Consider the following 18896-nt stretch of genomic DNA (forward strand, 5'->3'; position numbering starts at 1 on the left):
CCTGACAGTTTCCGGATCCTTCTAAACCCAGAGTTCTAGTGACCACCCTGGGTAGACTGGGGTAGGCAAATGAATTGAAATCTACCTGCCATCATTGAACCAGGTGTCAGCTGTTATGAGCTGCCTGAGGTGAGAGTGTGAGGGTTGGAAAGCTGAGCAGGAGTTATTAGAGGTATTAAGCACTAAGTACTTCACCATTCAGCTGAGATTTTTTTTTTCTTTTTCTCAAATTCACTGATGTATGTGACGACTCAAAACTATGGCAGGAATCATATCTAAAATCCTGGTGGGTAGGTCCAAATCGATGGTGTCATGGGAGGTCTGGTCAGCTTGGCTCTATGTCTGAGGTTCAAACCACCTGTTAACTTCTCTTTGAAGCTGTTCTAATAGAAGTAGGCAGAATAATCAAGCTCCCATCTCGGTTCTCTCGACACTGGGTTGAGATGTGTCATCTGTGTTATGGTTAGTGGAACGGGATATACAAACCTCTTTCTGGTGGACTGCAAACTCCTCAGAGTCAGGGATGAGGCCCTCCTTATCTCTTGGGTTCATGGCCTGATTCCACAACCAGCAGGCTGTTACTTAGCCTCCCTCTGCAGCAGTTCTTAAATTATAAGAAGGAGAGTAAAACTTTATATATTTCAGATATTTGTCATGCCCATCAAATGACACCATTGAAGTAAATGCTTAAAAGACCACCCAGAATATTGCTGTCATTGTTTAGTACTTGTAAAGTCCTGGCTTAACACCATGCCCGGGGAACAATAGGTGTTAACATATATTGGCTGGTTTGTTTTTTAAATGACCATTGGAGGTGGAGGTGAGATTTCACCCTTGGGGTGACTGATCCAAGGGCCAGCAGGGAAACAAATAGGACAGGATCTGTCCTATAGGATTGTGGGGAATGGAACAGTGCCGAATTAATAAATGGTCCTGATCCACCCACCTCCAAGGCCACCAGAAACCACTGAAGAGAGTCAGGTAGCAAACAAGGAAACTGGTCAGCTTCCTGAGCTTAGGAGAGATTTTTAACTAGGCTTTTCCACTTTTTAAAGCATCTTCTCTAATCATGAATATAGTTTGGTGCTGGCACATTTTTATTTCATTGTGTCCTCAAACAAGCTCAAGGCAGTATCACCCCCTACATCATTAATGAAAAGCTGTGGCCCAGAAAGGTTATGTGACCTGCCTAAGAACACACAGTTTTTGAGAGGCAGAGCTTGGCTCAGACTTTAACCTTCCTTTTCTTTCTTTCCTTTCTAGAAATATTTCAAGTTTAAGTTTCCCAACAAGCTTGTTCTTTTCTCTTTTATATTGGGGATTGAACCCAGGGTGCTTTACCACTGAGCTACATCCCCAGTTATTTTTTATTTTGAGACAGGATCTCACTAAGTTGCTGAGGGTCTTGCTAAATTGCTGAGACTGGCCTCAAACTAATGATCCTCATGCCTCAGCCTGCCCAGTTGCTGGGATTATAGGCATGCACCACTACACTCGGCTTCTAGCAGTTTTTTTTTTTCCCTAAACAGCATGGAGAAAAAGCAATTTTATCAATTCATTGATACCAACAAGGATTTGGTAAGTGACTTTTATCTTCCCCAAATCCTCCCCATGTCAAATGTTAGATTTATTCCATGGCTACAAGAAAACCATAACGTGGAAATGAGCAAAAATATTCCCACAAAAGGAGTTTTTGAAGCATGCCTGGTGTGACTATTGACAAAGAGGATAGGAACAGCATATAATGCTTAATGAAACGTATAAAGGAAAGAACTGGGCTTTTATTCGAAACACGATCTACATTTTGCTGCCAAATAAAATAAAACAAGTATGGAACAGGCACAAACCACTGTTGGACGTGTTTCCCAAATGACTTGGACATAATGTGAAACCAGGAATTTATATGTTGCTCTAAAAAAAAAAAGGAATATGTACCTTCTATGTATACATGGCTTTTAGTTTTCTTTTCCATGGTGGGGATAGATTTGCAAAGGACCATTATCCATTCATCTTCTAGTTCTCCTAGAGACCAGGCACACAATAGACCCATTTTCTACTGCTATACCCCATCGTGACCTGAATGAGTGGTCTGGGTGGCCATGTTTGCACACTTGAGAACCCCCGCACTCCCCATGCTATGGCTTCCAATGATTAAGACAATCTGGTCCCAAGGGGAGCCATAGCCTGGTTAAAACAACCAGATCCCTTCTTTTAGGAGTTTTAAATCCCAAAAAGGAGCATTCCAGTTGGTATAAATACTTGAATGGGAGAAAATGGAGACAGGGGCTAAATTAGCTATATTGTGCCATGTCCCAAATGAGCACTCAGAAAGAAGAGAGAGAGAGAGAGAGAGAGAGAGAGAGAGAGAGAGAATAAAAACAGAGTAGATGCACAAAGGGAGTTTTGCTTTGTTTGGGCTGTCGTAATTAAATAACTTTTGACGGCTAAATTATAAATGATAGAAATTTATTTCTATTTATTTCTATAGTTTTAGAGGCCTGGGCATCCAAGTTGAAGACTAGCAGATTTACTGTCTGGCGAGGACTCTACCTCACACATCTTCTTCTAGAGCTCTTACATGGCAAGTGAAGTAGCTGCCTTTAACCCTTGATCACCTCCTAGAGGCCTCACCTCTTAATACAAGGGTTTGGTTTCAGGATCCCTTGTGGATACCAAAATCTTTGGATGTTTAAGTCTTTGATATAAAATGGCATAGTGTTTGCATATAACCTACACACATCCTCTCATATACTTTAAATCATTTCTTTCTTTTTTTTTTAAAGATAGAGGGGAGAAAGAGAGAGAGAGTTTTTTTTTTTTTTAATATTTATTTTTTTTAGTTTTCAGCGGACACAACATTTTTGTTTGTATGTGGTGCTGAGGATCGGAACTGGGCCGCACACATGCCAGGCGAGCGCGCTACCGCTTGAGCCACATCCTCAGCCCACTTTAAATCATTTCTAGATTACAAATAATACCTAACAAAATGCAAATACCATGTAAATAGATTGTTCTATTTAGGAAATAAGGATAAGAAAAAAGTCTGTATATGTTCATTACAGGCATTTTTTCCCCCAAGTATTTTGTATCCATGGTTTATTGAATCTGCAGACGTAGAACCCATGGATTCAGAGGGTCAGCTGTACTATCTATCACATTGGCAATTAAGCTTCAGCATATGAATTTGGGTGGATATCTTCAGAGCTTGGCAACAGAGGAATGAAAGCATGAGATGATATGATAAACAACTTGAAAAATAGAAGGAATGGTTTCCAAACTCCAGATTCAGGCCCTGGCTATGAGGTCTGGCAGGACTTCTTACTCCAAGATGCTTAAGAGGCTCCTGTGTTATGGCAGAGGGGGTACTCTATCTCTAGGATAAATTGCTCATGAAAGAATCTTACTTCTTTCTTGGGCTTTGAGTGGTTTTGGCTCCTTACGTCTAAAGAAGATGTGATAACTGACATATAGGTTGGTGGTTGTTAGTTTCAACATCAGACAATGTTCTTAATTGGGGTTCATGGAGTTCTCTCGACTCCTCCAAGTTATATGCAATTTTAAATGTATATGTCAATGGCTGTTTTGTGTGTGTGTGTGTGTGTGTGTGTGTGAGAGAGAGAGAGAGAGAGAGAGAGAGAGAGAGAGAGAGAATTTGCTTTCAATAATTTTCACACAGGTTTATCCCCACCCACCCCTATTCCCACCAAATTTATGCTTTAAGGGGATTCTTTACCTGGATCCACTACTCACTCAACTCCAAGAAAAATGAGTTCTGCCATGAGTCATGGTGAGTGAGGTGGCATTTTCATATGATAAAGAAAAAGATAAATGCTCTATGTGGGAGTCCTGGCCCTTTGGGCTTGTCCTCAGCTGCTGTGTTTCTCTCACTTGGTGAGAGGGTTAGCAATACTGTTAACCCCTCAGTACTTCCCGCTCCCGAGATGGCATCACCCTATTTGAGGAGATGTGGAGTCTCTAAGACAAAAGATTATGGTAGCAGAAAGCTTCCAATCACTTGATGGGCACTAGCTGATAAAAATACCTGCGCAATTTTATTTCTATTGTAACTTCACAAAATGGGAAAATAATTCCAACTTGGGAGGCTGAGGCACGGTTTGCAAATTCAAGGCCAGCCTCAGCCATTTAGTGAGGCCCTAAACAACTGAAGGAGACCCTATCTCAAAATAAAAAATACTTAGGGCTGGGGATATAGCTCATTGGCAAAGTGTCTCTGGGTTCAATCCCCTCCCCCCTCTCCCCCCACACAAAAAGAGATGAAAATATACATAATTAAAATAATAACAGAGACCATCCACTGGGAACTTGTTTTATGTTAAGTAACTAAAGTATATATTATCTATTATCTCATTAATCCTCTACTACTACCATGAAGTTGGACATAATGTTATCTCCCTTTATGGATTAAGAAACTAAACTTTGGTGAGGATAAAGAACAAATCCAAGGTCACCTGACAGGTGTCTTACTGGCTATAATGACTAAATCACCATTTGTTTGCTTCAGGCATTCCTATCATAGGCTAGAAAGTGTGGTCAAGATGTCAAAGGAATGGCATTTGTGCAGATTTCTCTTAGAGTCAGAAAAAACAATCTTCAGTTTCTACACCCAACAAATAATGTATACGAATATCTACCTCCTACTACCTCAGCGGTGAGACCTCTTCAACAGTATACACACATGTTCCCCAAAGACAAAAACTTGAACTTATTGTTGTTTTACATTTCAGATTCTTAGGGGCTTATAGTGACATACATTTCTTTAGAGGAATGAAAATCCAAATTTGTTACTCCCTATTGAGGCAGCAAAAGGAAGAAATTAAAGTTTCAATAATATCCTTCACTAGTCTCAATTTTCTTTTCATTAGCTAGTAGAATTATGGTTTAAAATAACTAAGGACTAATATAGAGTTGCTAACATATTATGTTACTAAGTAAATATAAATATTTATATAACTATATAATTAAAATTAGTGAAATTTAATTATTTAACATACAAATAGAGAGGTCTTTTTTTCAGACACAAGGATAGTCTTTTGACTGAAATGCACTAACTTATATAAAATACTTATGACCAGCATTCTATTTTTTTTTCATCTTACTAAAAACTGGTGAAACTTTGTCATGGAATGAATTTTGTGAACTCTTGCTATTAGAAGGTTTTGATTAAGCTACAATTAAAGAGACAGAAAATTTGCTTTATTTAAAAAATATTATTGTGGGGGCTGGGGCTGGGGCTCAATGGTAGAGTGCCTGCCTTGCACATGTGAGGCACTGGGTTTGATCCTCAGCATCACATAAAAACGAATAAATGAAGATGTTGTTTCCATCTACAACTAAAAAAAAAAAAATTTAAAACTGTTATTGTTTTTCACTAATTGTGTGAAGTTTTAACTTTTGAACTCTTAGGGTTCTGCTCTGAGATATTGCTTAGAGGCAAAGAAATTGGGAACACTCAGTCATTGCCAGGCATTACTATCTGAGACATATTTATTCAATCCAACCTCAAGGACATCAAAATAGACAATTTTAGCTCTTTATCTTTGTGTGGTTCATGCAATTCTTGATTATCAAGCATAAAATGTTAATTTCAGTCTCCAATAAATAACTAAACTCAGAGATATTAGCCCCTGCAATTAATATCTATCCCAACTAACCATATGTCTCTGGATATAGTTGGAGAAGAATTTCAGCTATCTAAGACTCATGAAATCTCGGCTCCAGCTGGGACTTCAAATCATGTTTTCAGAACACAAAGAACACTTGATAAAGTTGGAGAGAAATATTTTTCGAAGATATGTCACCAGGCAGCTTGGGAGTAATTTAACAGAACCATCCTACAGGGTATAAATTCAACCTTTGATCTCTGAAATAAAGGTCAGCAAATTTGTTTTTACTCTCCATAGCTTATAATCAATTCAATGTCTGGGTAAATCAGTTTCTAAACAAGAGGCTGTGTTTGCAGACAAGTGATACTTTTCACCCTCCAATTTTTAGCCATTTAACTCTCTCTTCTCTGAATTAAATTCTAATGCTCCTCTCAACTTTGTGTGTGTGTGTGGGGGGGGCGGGAATGTGTTGGTGGGAGTACCTAGAAACTTAAAATGCAATGTTTCAGAAGGGGGAAAAAAACATAGTATTGTCTGCAGAGGAAATAAGAGCCCAACAAGATGCTTTATTTTTTTCCTTCAAAGAGTTGTAGACACATTAAAAGACTTGTTTTTATCTGTCACTTCAACTGACACCTTCTTGCTAATCCATGCTTTAAACCATGGTTGGCCCATGATTTAAATGGTTTTTATTTAGCTCGTGGGCCCACGGACTGTTTTTGTAAATAAAGTTTTATTGGAACATGCTCATTCACATATTGCAACTCAAAACATGCTCATTCACGTAGGTGTCATGCTTTTGTGTTATGAAAAGTTGAGTAGTTGCAACAGAGAGGCTATGGCCCACAGAGCCTAACATTTACCATCTGCTTTACTGAAATTTACTGAAAATGTTCGTTGGCTACTGATTTAAATCAAAGAAAGGTGCCTGGAGAAGAGACATTGTAAAAAGACATACTCAGCCCAGATACAGCAATGGCTGATGGGTAAAGGAGAGTGAATACTGGTTTTAACCCAAATTTTCATTTGTAGAAACAGAGTCTTAGAATAATATTAAGCAGATGAAAAGAATAGTTGGGGATAAAGAAATAATAACTAAGTTGACTTCTCTGCTTCTCCAGCAGCCTATCTAATAAAAGTAGGCCACAGTAGAGATGAACCCTGAATCCTTGGCTAAGTTCAGTTGTTTGGGAACGAGTTCCTTCTCTGCAGAGGATGTGTGGTCAAAGTTCATCAGTATACGTACAAAGAGAGCACAGCATGTGTTATTCTGTGTGGGGACCAGCACTGGCCTGTCAATGGAATAACTAATTTAGTTAAAGGACATAGGCAAACAGTGGGGGTGGGGGTCAAGAACCAAGAAAAGGAGTAATTTTAACCCTTTCTGGGCATGTATTTCATTTTTAAATAACGTGGATTCTGTTTAAGGAATGCCTATAGAATTTAAACCAAAAGAGTGAAATACAGTCTGTACCAGTCCTTGCCAGTCATCTTACATGGACAGCTGCCAGGAGGCTGATGTGCAAAGACAATCATCGCACGCATGGTTATTTCAGTCTTAGACGCTCGTCATCCCTTGAAACTGCTCCACACCAGGGATTCCAAATTCCAGTCTTTGCTTGCTTGTCTCTGAAGTCAAGTGCGTGGGCCGATGACAGTGGGCTCCCTCAACTTCCTCTCTAACTCAGGCTGCCGGGCATTCCTCCTGAGTCTGGAGTTTTACCCCTTTCTTAGATGAAGGGCAAGGGCTCATGGCTTATGTGTTGCCGTATCTTCTGTTCTCTTTAGGACATTGCTTTATCATCCTCAGGTTCTTCCTTTATAGTGGCTCTTTCAGTTTTCTAATAAACATGCTTGGATCTCATCCACCACAAAAATTTAAAATTCAAGAATAAAACCAAAAATCTCCTTTTCTCAACTTTGTTACACTCTTTAGCCTCTTTCCTCCTTTCCCCCCACTTTCACTCTATATTAGTAAGAATAGAACTAGGCTTTGCTGTGATAACAAACAACACTTATACCTCAGTGACTTACTGAGAGTTCTTGTGCATGGCCATGGAAGATGAGGGACTTTCCTTGAGCTCTCCTCTATTCAGTAGACCCTCAGCAGTCAATAGCCTTCAATCTTTGGCTGTCTTATCTATGTGCAGGGCCTCCTCTTTAATCACTACGACAAAGAGAGATTAAAAGGATAGACATGGACTTTTTACTATCTCAGCCCAGAAAAATGACCCACTTCACAATTTACTAAGGAACTGCCACATGGCTCTTCCAAAATGCACATGCATTGAGAAGAAACATCTTCTATGTGACCGCAAGAGGAGCAGGACCAGATACTGGTAAACAGAGTGATGTTTTCCACAACTACCATCCTTCTGCAAGGAGGTCCCATTACTTCATCGATGCTGCTCAATGCTCTCTTCCACTCACATCTCATATCTGGCTTTTGTTACCACTACTCCACTCCACTAAAACTATATTTGTTTCTGTTTAATCTTCTCCCTATGATGACCTTGTAGTTTTCTCTACCTAACCACATCTTTGTAATTTCCTACTTTGTTTCTTTGTGGAATCTGATGCAGACTTTAACACCTTTCTTTTTGAATCCTCTTCTTGGTCTATGCTATGGTTTGGATTAATGTCCTCCATAGCCCATGTGTTAAAGGCTTGGTCTAACCCTTGGCTCTGTTGGGAATGTGGAAACTTTAAGAGGTGGGGCCTAGTGAGAGGTCTTTAGGTCTTTGAGAGGTGCAGCCTCAAAGGGGACCGTGGGATCCCTAGTCCCTTCCTCTTCCTTTAATTCACTTCTAGGCCATGAGGTGAATGGTCTGCTCCACCACCTGCTCCCCACCATAATGTGCTGCCTTGCCACAGGCCCAAAAGCCACAGAACCCATTGATCATAGGTTGAAACCTCCAAACTGTGAGCCAAAGTAAACCTCTCTTATTTTTGATTGTCTCTGATATTTGTTATAGTGACAGAAACTTGACCTTAGTTTGCATGGCAGCATTTGAAGCATTTTTAGCTTCCCCCCACCTCTGTCTCCTTCACTAATTTCCATTTCGTCCTGCTAATGTAGAGTCCAGGTAACTAAGACTTTTTTTCTGCATTCTCTATGCATTTCCCCTTTGACTTCAGACTTCCTCTCTGAGCATGCAACTCCCCAATTAATCAATCAATCGATCAATCCACCCATTTAACACTTTCTTCAGATCTAGAATTTTGCTTTCTTTCTCTTAGATTATACTTGTGCTTTTAAACTGATATGAATTTATAGCCTCTGAAAACCAGATGTTCTTCTGACTTAACAATTACAGTTAATGGAAGTGTATCAGAATACCCTGGACATAAGCAGTAGAGTACCCCAACTCAAGTGGGCAAAAAAATTAATTTACTATTAATTATAGTGAGTAGTTGAGGTGCTTCTTTCAGCTCAGTCCTACTGTGAATCTCAGTTCTACCTACAATTTATCCTCCCTTTCCCTTTTTACAAAAGTTCTACCCATTTCTTGAGACATCTTCATCTTAGGTAATAGTAGCTAATAGTAGTAGTATCCCATTTGTTCCTCACAAGAGATCTATGAAAGTCATACATATAACTGGAGTGTCCTTTATAAATGTTTAGGATCAGGATTTTGGATTTTTTAGATTTTGAAAGGTTTTCATATATATCTTGGGGATGGGATTCAATTCTGAACATGGAGTTCATTTATTTTTCATATACAATTTAACCACATAGCTAAAGGTAATTTTCCACGATATTTTTAGTTTGCCTGTGTTTTGACAGTGACCCATCACATGCAGTCAAGTGTGAAATTTTCCTCTTGTGACTTCATGTAGGCACTCAAAAAGTTTCAGCTTCTGAATTTTCAGATTAGGCATGCTCCATCTGTCTTCCCGTTTGAAAAATGAGAAAACCGTGGCTAAGTATGTTGCCTATGATGACAAAGCCTAGGGGTGGTAAAGCCAGGACTCACCTCCTTTCATTTGGATTCTTGTGTGCAAACATATCTTGGAAACCCTTGGGGGTCCCATCTCCCTTCTCTCTTTCCCCTTCTCCAACTGCCAACCCCACCCTCACTGATTGCAATCTCATCCTCCTTTGCAACCAGCTCCTGTTTTCCTCATTTCTTTCTTATGTTGCTTCTCATATGCTGCTATAGGCCTTGTTCAAAGGGAGAGAAAGGAATTACTATTTACTAAATGATTATGGTGGCTCTTATAATAATAATTTATGCTCTTGTTTTTGCTTTCTTTCATGTCTGTCCTAGATCATTCATTAAGGTATAGCCAAGCATCTTTCTCTTTTTGTGTGTCTGGTGGTTCCTAGCCTAGCAGGTGCAGTGGTGTTGTTTGGCCAGATGGTTCCTGAGGGTCTGTCTGGGATGAGAAAATAGAATCACAAGAAATAAAGAATTCTGTACTTGGGAGGCACACAGACCTGAGTATGAGTCTTAGCTCCTCAGTATACGTAGCTGTATGAGCTGGAATGAGTGAGTGGCTTAACTATACCTCTGTGGACCAAATTTTGTCCCCTCTCCCAGTACCTCAAATTTGTATGTTGAAGACCTAACCTTTCAATGGAATGTGACTACATTTGGAGATAAGTCCTTGAAGAGGTAATTAAGTTCAAATTAAGTTCAAATCTCAGAACTGGCGATCCCTAGTATATTATGACTGGGCTCCTTAAGGGAAGAAGAGAGTAGGACATAGACACATTTTTGTATAGGCAAAAGGTCACATGAAGACAACACTGAGAAGGTAGCCATCTGTAAGCCAAGGAGTGAGGTCTTGAAGAAGCAACCCTGCCAGCACCTTGATTTCTGACTCCTGGTCTCTGGAACCATAAGAAAATAAGTTTCTGTTGCTTATGCCACCCAGTCTGTAGGATTTTGTTATGGCAACCTCTGAGTCTCAGTCATATCAACTGTAAAATGGGTTTGCTGGATTACTTTGTGGAGTAAAATTCTCAGCACAGGGCCAGGTAATCACTTGTACATAATCAGCCAGTGACAATTTCCCTGTAAGGTAATACAACTGGGAATAAGCACGTCAGGGTTGCTAGGGGCTGAAGGCTGAAACCCCTGAATGGTGGTAAATAAGCAAGTTGAGACTGGCCTAAAGAGTGCCAGAAGCTACGAATGGGCTGATTCCAAGATCAAGTACTAGGAGCCAGGGAGGCAAGTTGTGACTGTATCTCCAAATAACATAAAGCCTGGGGGTTGATTAGCTCCATTTGAATCTTGTGTCTACCTCTCCACCCATATCTTGGTCAAGGGGATCTGATGATCTGATTGGTTTAGGCCTAGATTTCCTGGGTCTCAGTTGACCTGAACCACCAAAGGAGGTTTGAGGGGAGGGAACCCGAGCAATCACCAGAAAAATGGCACCCAGACAACTGCCCCAAACATGTGGCCTCCATGACCAGGTAGACAAGGATTCCCATAAACACACAGTCCAGACATTCTCCTTTTGTCTCCATCCACTCCTTCTTCTCTCCTGCTTCCTCCTACTTCTTAAAGTAGCCTTCTGACTATGGGTAAATTTTTGGTGACCTAATCCAAGTCCATTGGTAATCAGATGACTGGCTTTGGAGGTCGTCAGCTCACCAGGCTGCTGCAGGACGGAACAAGACCAGGTCCTCAGGAGTGGGAGTGATGGAGCCATCTTTCAACCAAGCTATCCCTTCCTAAGTCCAAGGACTTAATCATCTTCTAGAACCTGTGTTCCTGTGTTTCCAAGTCTCAGACTTAGACAGACTCAATTCTAAGTGTCACCTGTGATGTGTGACACAATAAAGAGAAAAATAATGTGTTTGTGTGTGTATATATATATCCTTGGTACCATGAATTGATCCCAGGGGTGCTTTACTACTGAGCCACATCCCTTCCTTTTTATTTTTAATTTTGAGACAGTGTCTTGCTAAATTGCTTAGGGACTCACTGAATTGCTGAGGCTGGCTTTGAATTTGCGTTCCTCCTGCTTCAGCCTCCCAAGTCACTGGGATTACAGGTGTTTGCCACCATGTCTGACCAGACTAATATTAAAAGAGTATCACTGGGTATGGGGGCACATGCCTGTAATCCCAGCAGCTCAGAAGTCCAAGGCAGGAAGATCAGGAGTTCAAAGCCAATCTTAGCAACTTAGCAAGGTACAAAGCAACTTAGAGAGATCTTGTCTCTAAATAAAATATAAAAAGGGCTGGGGATGTGGCTCAGTGGCTGAGTGTCCCTGGGTTTGATCCCAGTACCAAGAAAAAAAAAATATCAATTATGTGCCAGATACTGAGACAAGTACTGCCTGCTTCAATCTTATGTCACTCCATGCAATTCCATGAGCCCCTCATTTTACTGATGCAGAAACTGAGGGCCAGAGAAGTTAAGCAATTTATCTGATGTTTCTCAGGCAGGACGTAGCAGAGTTGGAATCCCAAACCAGGACTACTTGATTTAATCCCCTTACTCTTTATCACTTAAGCCCACCACCATGCCTCCATAGTTGGCAGGCCAAATTGGGCTATGGTCTGCAAACAATTAGCAAAAGCAGTTATCCAGCAAATCCAAGAAACAGTGAAAGCGGAGGGGAAAAATATCTTTAAAGAGAAAACTTTTTTACTCCTCAGCTGGTTGAGGGAGAGCAGTTTGCCACAGGCTGTGGAGGGCAGGGAAGGGGCAGAATGTTCACTGAATGTTCATTCTCCCAATTGTTATTCTATGACATCGAGCTCACACTCCAGGGAAAATGTAGAGCCTGAGTTGAAATGTCGTCCAAAGCCATTCAGCTAGGGCTTTAAAAGAAGCTTTTGTTGGTGGAAATCTCTTCACTGTCCTGACTTTCTCTGGGATTAGGTTTGCCTGGTAAAATAAAGGATGACCAGTTAAATTTGAACTGTTCAACTGTTTTCATGGGACATACTTACACTGAAACTTACTGCATGGGACATACTTACACTGAAACATTTTGCATTACTTATCTGAAATTCAAGTTCAATGAGGCATCCCATGTTTTCATTTGCCAAATCTGGCAACCTGTCTGGACTTCCAGAAGAGGCCATTTCCTTCTATCTTGCTATCCAAACAGAATTGCCAGGTTATTTTATTCCTGTGAAGAAAGCAGGATGTCAGCACATATTCCGGAAGCTGCAGGCTTATACTTGCTTTACCTTGTTCTTTTAAGAAAAAAAATTTTTTTTTTAAAGATGTGGGCTTTGTAAATAATAATAGCAATAATAATAATCCTCTCCGGATCTGGGAAATGTCTTGAGGGTTTGGGGGGAATCAACTTTCCACTAAATTTCCTGGAAACTGGTCAGTACAATTTGTATTTAATAAAGAGCAGCAAGCTTTGCCACCACAGCATCTTGTGAGAGCATCCCACAGAGGAAGTGGGAGACAGTCGTGACCTCCCCAGAGCGGATGCCCCTCCCTGGGGATTAAGATTGAATTCCAAGCTCTGCAAGACCAAATGACAGTGGAGGATTGGGTGCAGGGGAAGAAGAAGGAAGGGTCAAGAAGGACATGAGAAGGGACCAGGAAGGGATAGGGAGGAGGCATCAGTGCAAATGCAAGGACATTTGCCCCCTTTGCAATGCTCCCCAGTTTCCCTCTCATCTTTAAGCCTGAAAGCACATTCCTGGCATTGACTCTTCACCCCTTCACTTCCCTTGGTTGCTGGTGCGGTGATTTTTGGCCATTTTCTGCAGAGATGGGCCTTTCCAGGGAGTGCCCATCTAAGGAGCAGCAGGCCAGCTGTCAGACAGAGAAGACTCTTCAAAAGGGAAGACACCCTGGGAGGGCAAGTATTTGCCAAGTAACTGAGTGTCCCAGTGTTTGCAGGTGTTTAGTGTATGTTTGTGGGTGTGCACAGCAGTGAATACAAGGACCTATTGTGTCCTGCACTCCAAAGCTGGCTGAGGGCCTGGTAGCCAGGGAGGGTCACGATTCACTGCAACTCAACACACTTTTATTGAGCTTCTTAAGTTCAACACCCTGTGCTCAGCCTGTAGGAAATATAAAGATAAGGCTGATCCCTGTTTTTCAAGGGCCTTAAAATCTAATAGGGGATAAAGCAAAGAGATAGTAATAAAACAGGCAGAGCCAGGTAAGTATCATCTGGGGGGCAAGAACAAATGTTTTTAAGGCTTGATACAGCAAGAAAATGTTTGCTTACGAGGAGAGATCAAGAAAGACCTAATGGGGAGGTGGTGTTCAAGATAAGCCTTGCAGAATGAGTGACATTTCAGTAGGCTGGGCATGGAGGAGAGGACATATTTGACAGTTGTGTTTATGGGGTTCACATAGAAATAAATTCGTCTCTAACATAGATCCAAAATAAATTCCACTAATGTTAAACATGGTCAAACCAGGGGTGATATCCAATTTTATAATTTTATTATAAGCTTTCCTCCTAAGAGCCTCTGTGGGAATCAGTGACTATAGCTAAAACAAAACCAAAGTCACATGCCAAACATTGGGTGGTGTGATTTACATATAATATCTTATTTAATATGAATGCATGGCAGCTTCCTGGATAATATTGTAATCTCAACTGCAGCATTATAAATGTTTATATTAATTTATCAAAGTACCCCATCTACCCATCCACCCAGATTCAGGAATTTTTCCATTTGTATCATAGAGAAATTAATCTACTACTAGTTTCTCTCCAAATTCTTTCCATTGATTTTTGTCACTGTGTGGATTCAGTAAAAATGATCAATATGTACCAATATTTCTCTTGATTCATCTGGTAAAATTATTGCATATGTGGAATCCTATTGTAGTAAATTTCACAGGTTTTGGATTGGGGAGTCATGTGCTATTTCAGGTCTTGTTATAACTGTGGGCTGCTGTAAACATAATACATTTACTTAATTAAGAAGTTATATGTAGTAAGTTTTTGCTACTCTCTGCTTACTGTCTACCTCTTTAGAAATCTTTGACCTTTGAGTAGAATATTTATGTGATGATTGATAGTAAACAATTATGTCACATGTTTGATGTATTAGGTTAAAAACCTAAGATATGGCAAGGTTTCTAAAATACTCTGAGGAACCTGTGATGTACCATTGTTTGATAAGGGTTGGTTTTTGTTTAACCGTATCATCAAGTTCTGGAGAAGAAAAAGTCCTGTCTCCTTTAAGAAAGAGGTGGAGGCTTTGGCGCCTGTAAAAACTGTTGGCACACTTCTTGTCATAGAAACCACTTTCCAAGTCAAGGAAGTCTTGATAAAGGAGGAGGAGGTTGAGTTCTGAGCTGGCTTTATGGGGCCTAAGTAACCATTTCCTGATTTAGAAAGAAGGTCACAGGGAAACACTATTTTATAGGTCTTGATGGTTTAGCCTTTTTAGCTAAGTCTCAAGGGATCGAAAGAGTTTCTTTAACCTGCCAGTGAAAGGAAAGTTTACCCTTGAAGATAGCCCTCAGACATAATGAGGAGGGTGGTGCCCTAGTAAGGGCTGCTCAACACAGACGCTGGCCAAGGAGGCAGCAGTTTGGGTCAGACTCTATCGAGTCCTCAAATAATTCCTTCTTCTCTTCCCACTTCAGGTTCTTCATACACTAAGTGGCACTGTGCGTTGATTTCATAAAGCTGATATAGTAAGTCATTTAATCCGCAAAAAAGCATTGAGAACTTATCATGCAAGTGCCAGCCCTGTGCAAATAAAATAAACAGCCCCCACCTTGATAGAGTGATGCACAGAGGGGGGTGATACCTGCAGAGTCCAGGGCAAAAATCATTAAGTGATGTGGCCTAGCTAGTGGCCTAGCTGTGACCAGAACCAGCATCTACAGATGCCCATCTCCTAGGCTTCCTTCTTGAAGAACATCCCCACTGAAGGTGTCACTAAGTTACAGAGCTACTTAGAAGGTCTCTAATTTTGAAAGACTGAGTTTTTCTTAGACTTGGAAGTCAGAGTTGGGTAAAGGGGTCATTGATAACCAAGTCTTATGAGAGAAAGATCCTCAAATTATATTTCTGGGGATGATTTTCTTTTCTTTTAAATATACTATATTGACATTTTTAATATGTTCATATCTGTATTAATAAATGGTTAAATCACATATGTAGACACTTTAATAGAGTTTCTTCTTTTACTTTTTAAAAATTTTCTTTCTTCCTTCCTTCAGTACAAAAAGCATCATAGACTAGATCTTGTACAACATCTTCCCTTATCTTGGGGGGATTCATCTGAAGACCCCCAGTGGATACTTGAAATTGTAGATAATACCAAACTATATACTGTGCTTTTCTCCACATTTATATACCTTTGATATAGTTTGATTCATAAATTAGGTCCAGTCAGAGACTGACAACAGTAACTAATAATAAAATAAGTATAACAATATACTTAATAAAAGTTATGTGAATGCAGTCTCCCTCTTTTCTCTCTTAGGCACATGCGTGCATGCGCGCGCACACACACACAAACACACACACACACACACCCCTCAAAATGAGTTAAGACAAATATTAGTATTTTGGGACCACAGGACTGTAAGTAACTACACAGAAAGTGAACCGTGGGGAAGGGGTAATACTCTACTCTGAAAAGACTAATTACTTCATCTACAAAGATGAAGTAATTATAATTAAGACTGCTCCATCTACTATAGAAACAGCTGTCATGAGGCCTATTAGGAATTAGCCAATGTCTCCATCAAGCAACAGAAAATATCACAGCCATGTTGCAATATATGTGGTAATAATATTTATGTACTTCTTATCTTAGTGCATAAATATTTAAGTACTGGTATCCAAAACTACCTTGAAATCACAGAAAAAGTTTTTCTAAAATAATATATCTTCTAAGTATAGGAAAGTAGCAGAGAATGGTACTTTTTGTGTATTCCAAGCTTAACTGCCATATGATACAAACCAAACTGTACTTCTAATGTCCATGGTCAACAATTACTTAGTATTTGCTTTGAGCAAGAATCCTGGATTATGAAAGACACCCCCCACATATAAGAAAATACATAATATGACAAAATTCTTCCCTTTGAGAATTTATTTGGAGATAATAAAAAGTTAATAGACAATTTAAAGCCAAGTGACATTTGTGCCCTCCCCATCCCCAAATAATAAAGAGGAGAGTTTTAAGAAGACCTTTTGAGAAAGGTTGTTCTTCAAACACAGGCAGGGTTTGGCTAATTCATTTTCTCAAACTTGCATAATGGCAAACGAGACAAATGTCTTCCTAGCAACATCAGCTGTCCGGTGGTACATAGCAGACTGTATTTCTCACATTTATCAGCTAACAAATTAAACAGTCAACAAGCATTTCTCGACTATCTGCTTTTTACAAGAATCAATGCTGGATTTTAAAAATTTGTTTCTTAATTTTTGGACTTAATGAATTTCAGAACATATGTGTTGAATATTTGAGGGTAGATTTGCAACCTCTGTAATGTGGGAGAAGCGGAGTCCAATTCCCTAGAGTCAGCCTCCTCCCCAGGGCCCCCTGGGATTCAGAGGTTTTGCATCGGGTACCTTCCACAGCACAGATGAAGCAAGTACAATCATTTAAAAGCCCCAAGTGTAAGGATGATGGCATTCTGTTGGACCGGTCTCTGATCAAAGGAATTTTGCTTCCACATAAAGGAGAAGTTGAGACTCAGAAGGGACTACTTTGGTAAACTTTAAAGCAAGCAAAGTTCCCTCTATCGGGCAGAGGAATTAGTTTGGTTTTAGAAGAAACTCCATGCACAATAACCTGGTAATTTCCAAGGTGAAAATAAGGCTTTGCTCCTTGTTCATTTCCTGGTCTACAGGATCTGAGACATGAATTAAGAGTTTTGTGCATTGGGAGGGACTGATTATGGGGCACCCATGTTTTACGAGGCTGGGAGTAAATTACACAAAGTCCCACAGATGGAGAAAAGAAGATGTTGGGAAATATCGTTTTCTGGTTAAAGCTCGGAGATTGCAAAGGTTTTCTTAGCTCCATGGAATTTCTCTAACTGCCTGGGGATTTCTAGGTTTCTAAGAAGCTTGAGGTGGCTGTTAACCTAATTCACAGCTGAAGGGAGCCAAGACAGCCTTGTATGCCAGCCATGTGGTAGGATGTCCTCTTAAAAGTCTCTTTAAACTCAGGCATGTAAGGGAACCCTTCTTTTCTGAGCTAGGGCCCCTTCTGAAACTGGGTCATGGCTCTCATCCTCATCTTCCTGCCTGCTTTGCTGAAGCACAGTGTAAGCAAATAAATATCAATGAATTGCTTAATGATTTTCATAAGGCTTCATCTTTTCAAGGCAAGGGGCTCTCCTGAAATCTTTGATCTGCTCTGTATGAATCTGTTTTCCAAATGGCCAGCACATGTCGAGGCCTGCTGTCCTCTGGGTTACAGGAAGACGCCTTTGATGGGTTAACCGCAGAGTAACTGAACTCTTTTCAAGTGCCTTTCAAAAGTTCCTTTGTCCTGCTGTGGATCTTGCCACTTGGATTGGATCAGCAGGAGACTGTTCCTGGCAAAGGGTTCTAGTACATTCTCCTTCTGATATGAATTTGGTCCCTGGGTAATGCCATCTGAAATCTGATGTCCCAGAGGTTGAAGTGTAAACACCAGGCAATTATGAAATGGACACCCAAACTCTAGAAGGGCCACTTGTACTTTTTTAGCATTCCTTATTTTCAACCATTTTGAAGAATACTGGTCTTATTATTACCAAAGCCACTCCATAGATGCCTGATGCTGCCTTCAGTGGATATTACTGCTTTGGAAGAGTCCTACAGTTGAGTCCATTCTTTTCTCAGCCCGAGTGGAAATGTTTAGTCAGTTAATTTCTTGATGGTGTACACATTTATTTGCTTGCACTGTGCTTATATAATAAAATAATGATTTGGCGTGGTTTGTTTCTATAGATTATAATACATATTCAAGCTACAGCATAGTGGATGGGACATCCATGGATGTTATTAAGTTGAGAGGGAAAATTGGAGAAATGAAGGAGGAAGAAGAAAAAGGCAATTTTGGAGGTTGCTGCAGGTGAACACAGGGCCTTGGGCACATTGGAATCAGTGAGGACTGAAATATTATGTTTTGCTATATATAAAATTAAACATTTGGTGAACAAAAATTTAACTTCAATGCAAAAATGTAATAACTACCCATAAATGCTTAATGAAATATATGATAGAGCAAAATTTAAGAAGACAAAAAAATGGAAATGTCTTTTTCTCTTTGCTCTGTTTTCAACGTTAGAAATACTTTTATCCTGATTGTTACCATTATTGGGCACTACTTATGTCTAAGTAATCTTTATTATGAAG

At 40.0% G+C, this 18896-nt stretch overlaps 1 protein-coding gene across 2 annotated transcripts in view; it reads right to left on the reverse strand.

The window, feature by feature from the left end:
• Positions 1 to 266: 266 nt before the first annotated feature.
• The window catches only part of Rnls (renalase, FAD dependent amine oxidase), a 344079-nt gene continuing 325449 nt past the window's right edge, over positions 267 to 18896 (reverse strand). The window contains exons 7-8 of one of the 2 annotated variants that reach the window (XR_009228013.1): positions 7659 to 12725; positions 267 to 604 (exon numbers count right to left, since the gene is read on the reverse strand). Coding sequence is in view for 1 of the 2 variants with exons in the window: in XM_046456796.2 (XP_046312752.1) it covers positions 12720 to 12725 (6 nt within the window). In the remaining variant the exon portion in view is untranslated. Of the gene's footprint in view, positions 605 to 5609; positions 12726 to 18896 lie in introns of those variants that run through there. The other variant, XM_046456796.2, reaches the window with a different exon arrangement.

This window comes from Marmota monax, unplaced genomic scaffold (genome assembly GCF_021218885.2).
Source record: "Marmota monax isolate L192 unplaced genomic scaffold, Marmota_monax_Labrador192_F-V1.1 WCK01_AAM20220418_F8-fsc00166, whole genome shotgun sequence".
Taxonomy (NCBI): Eukaryota; Metazoa; Chordata; class Mammalia; order Rodentia; family Sciuridae; genus Marmota; species Marmota monax.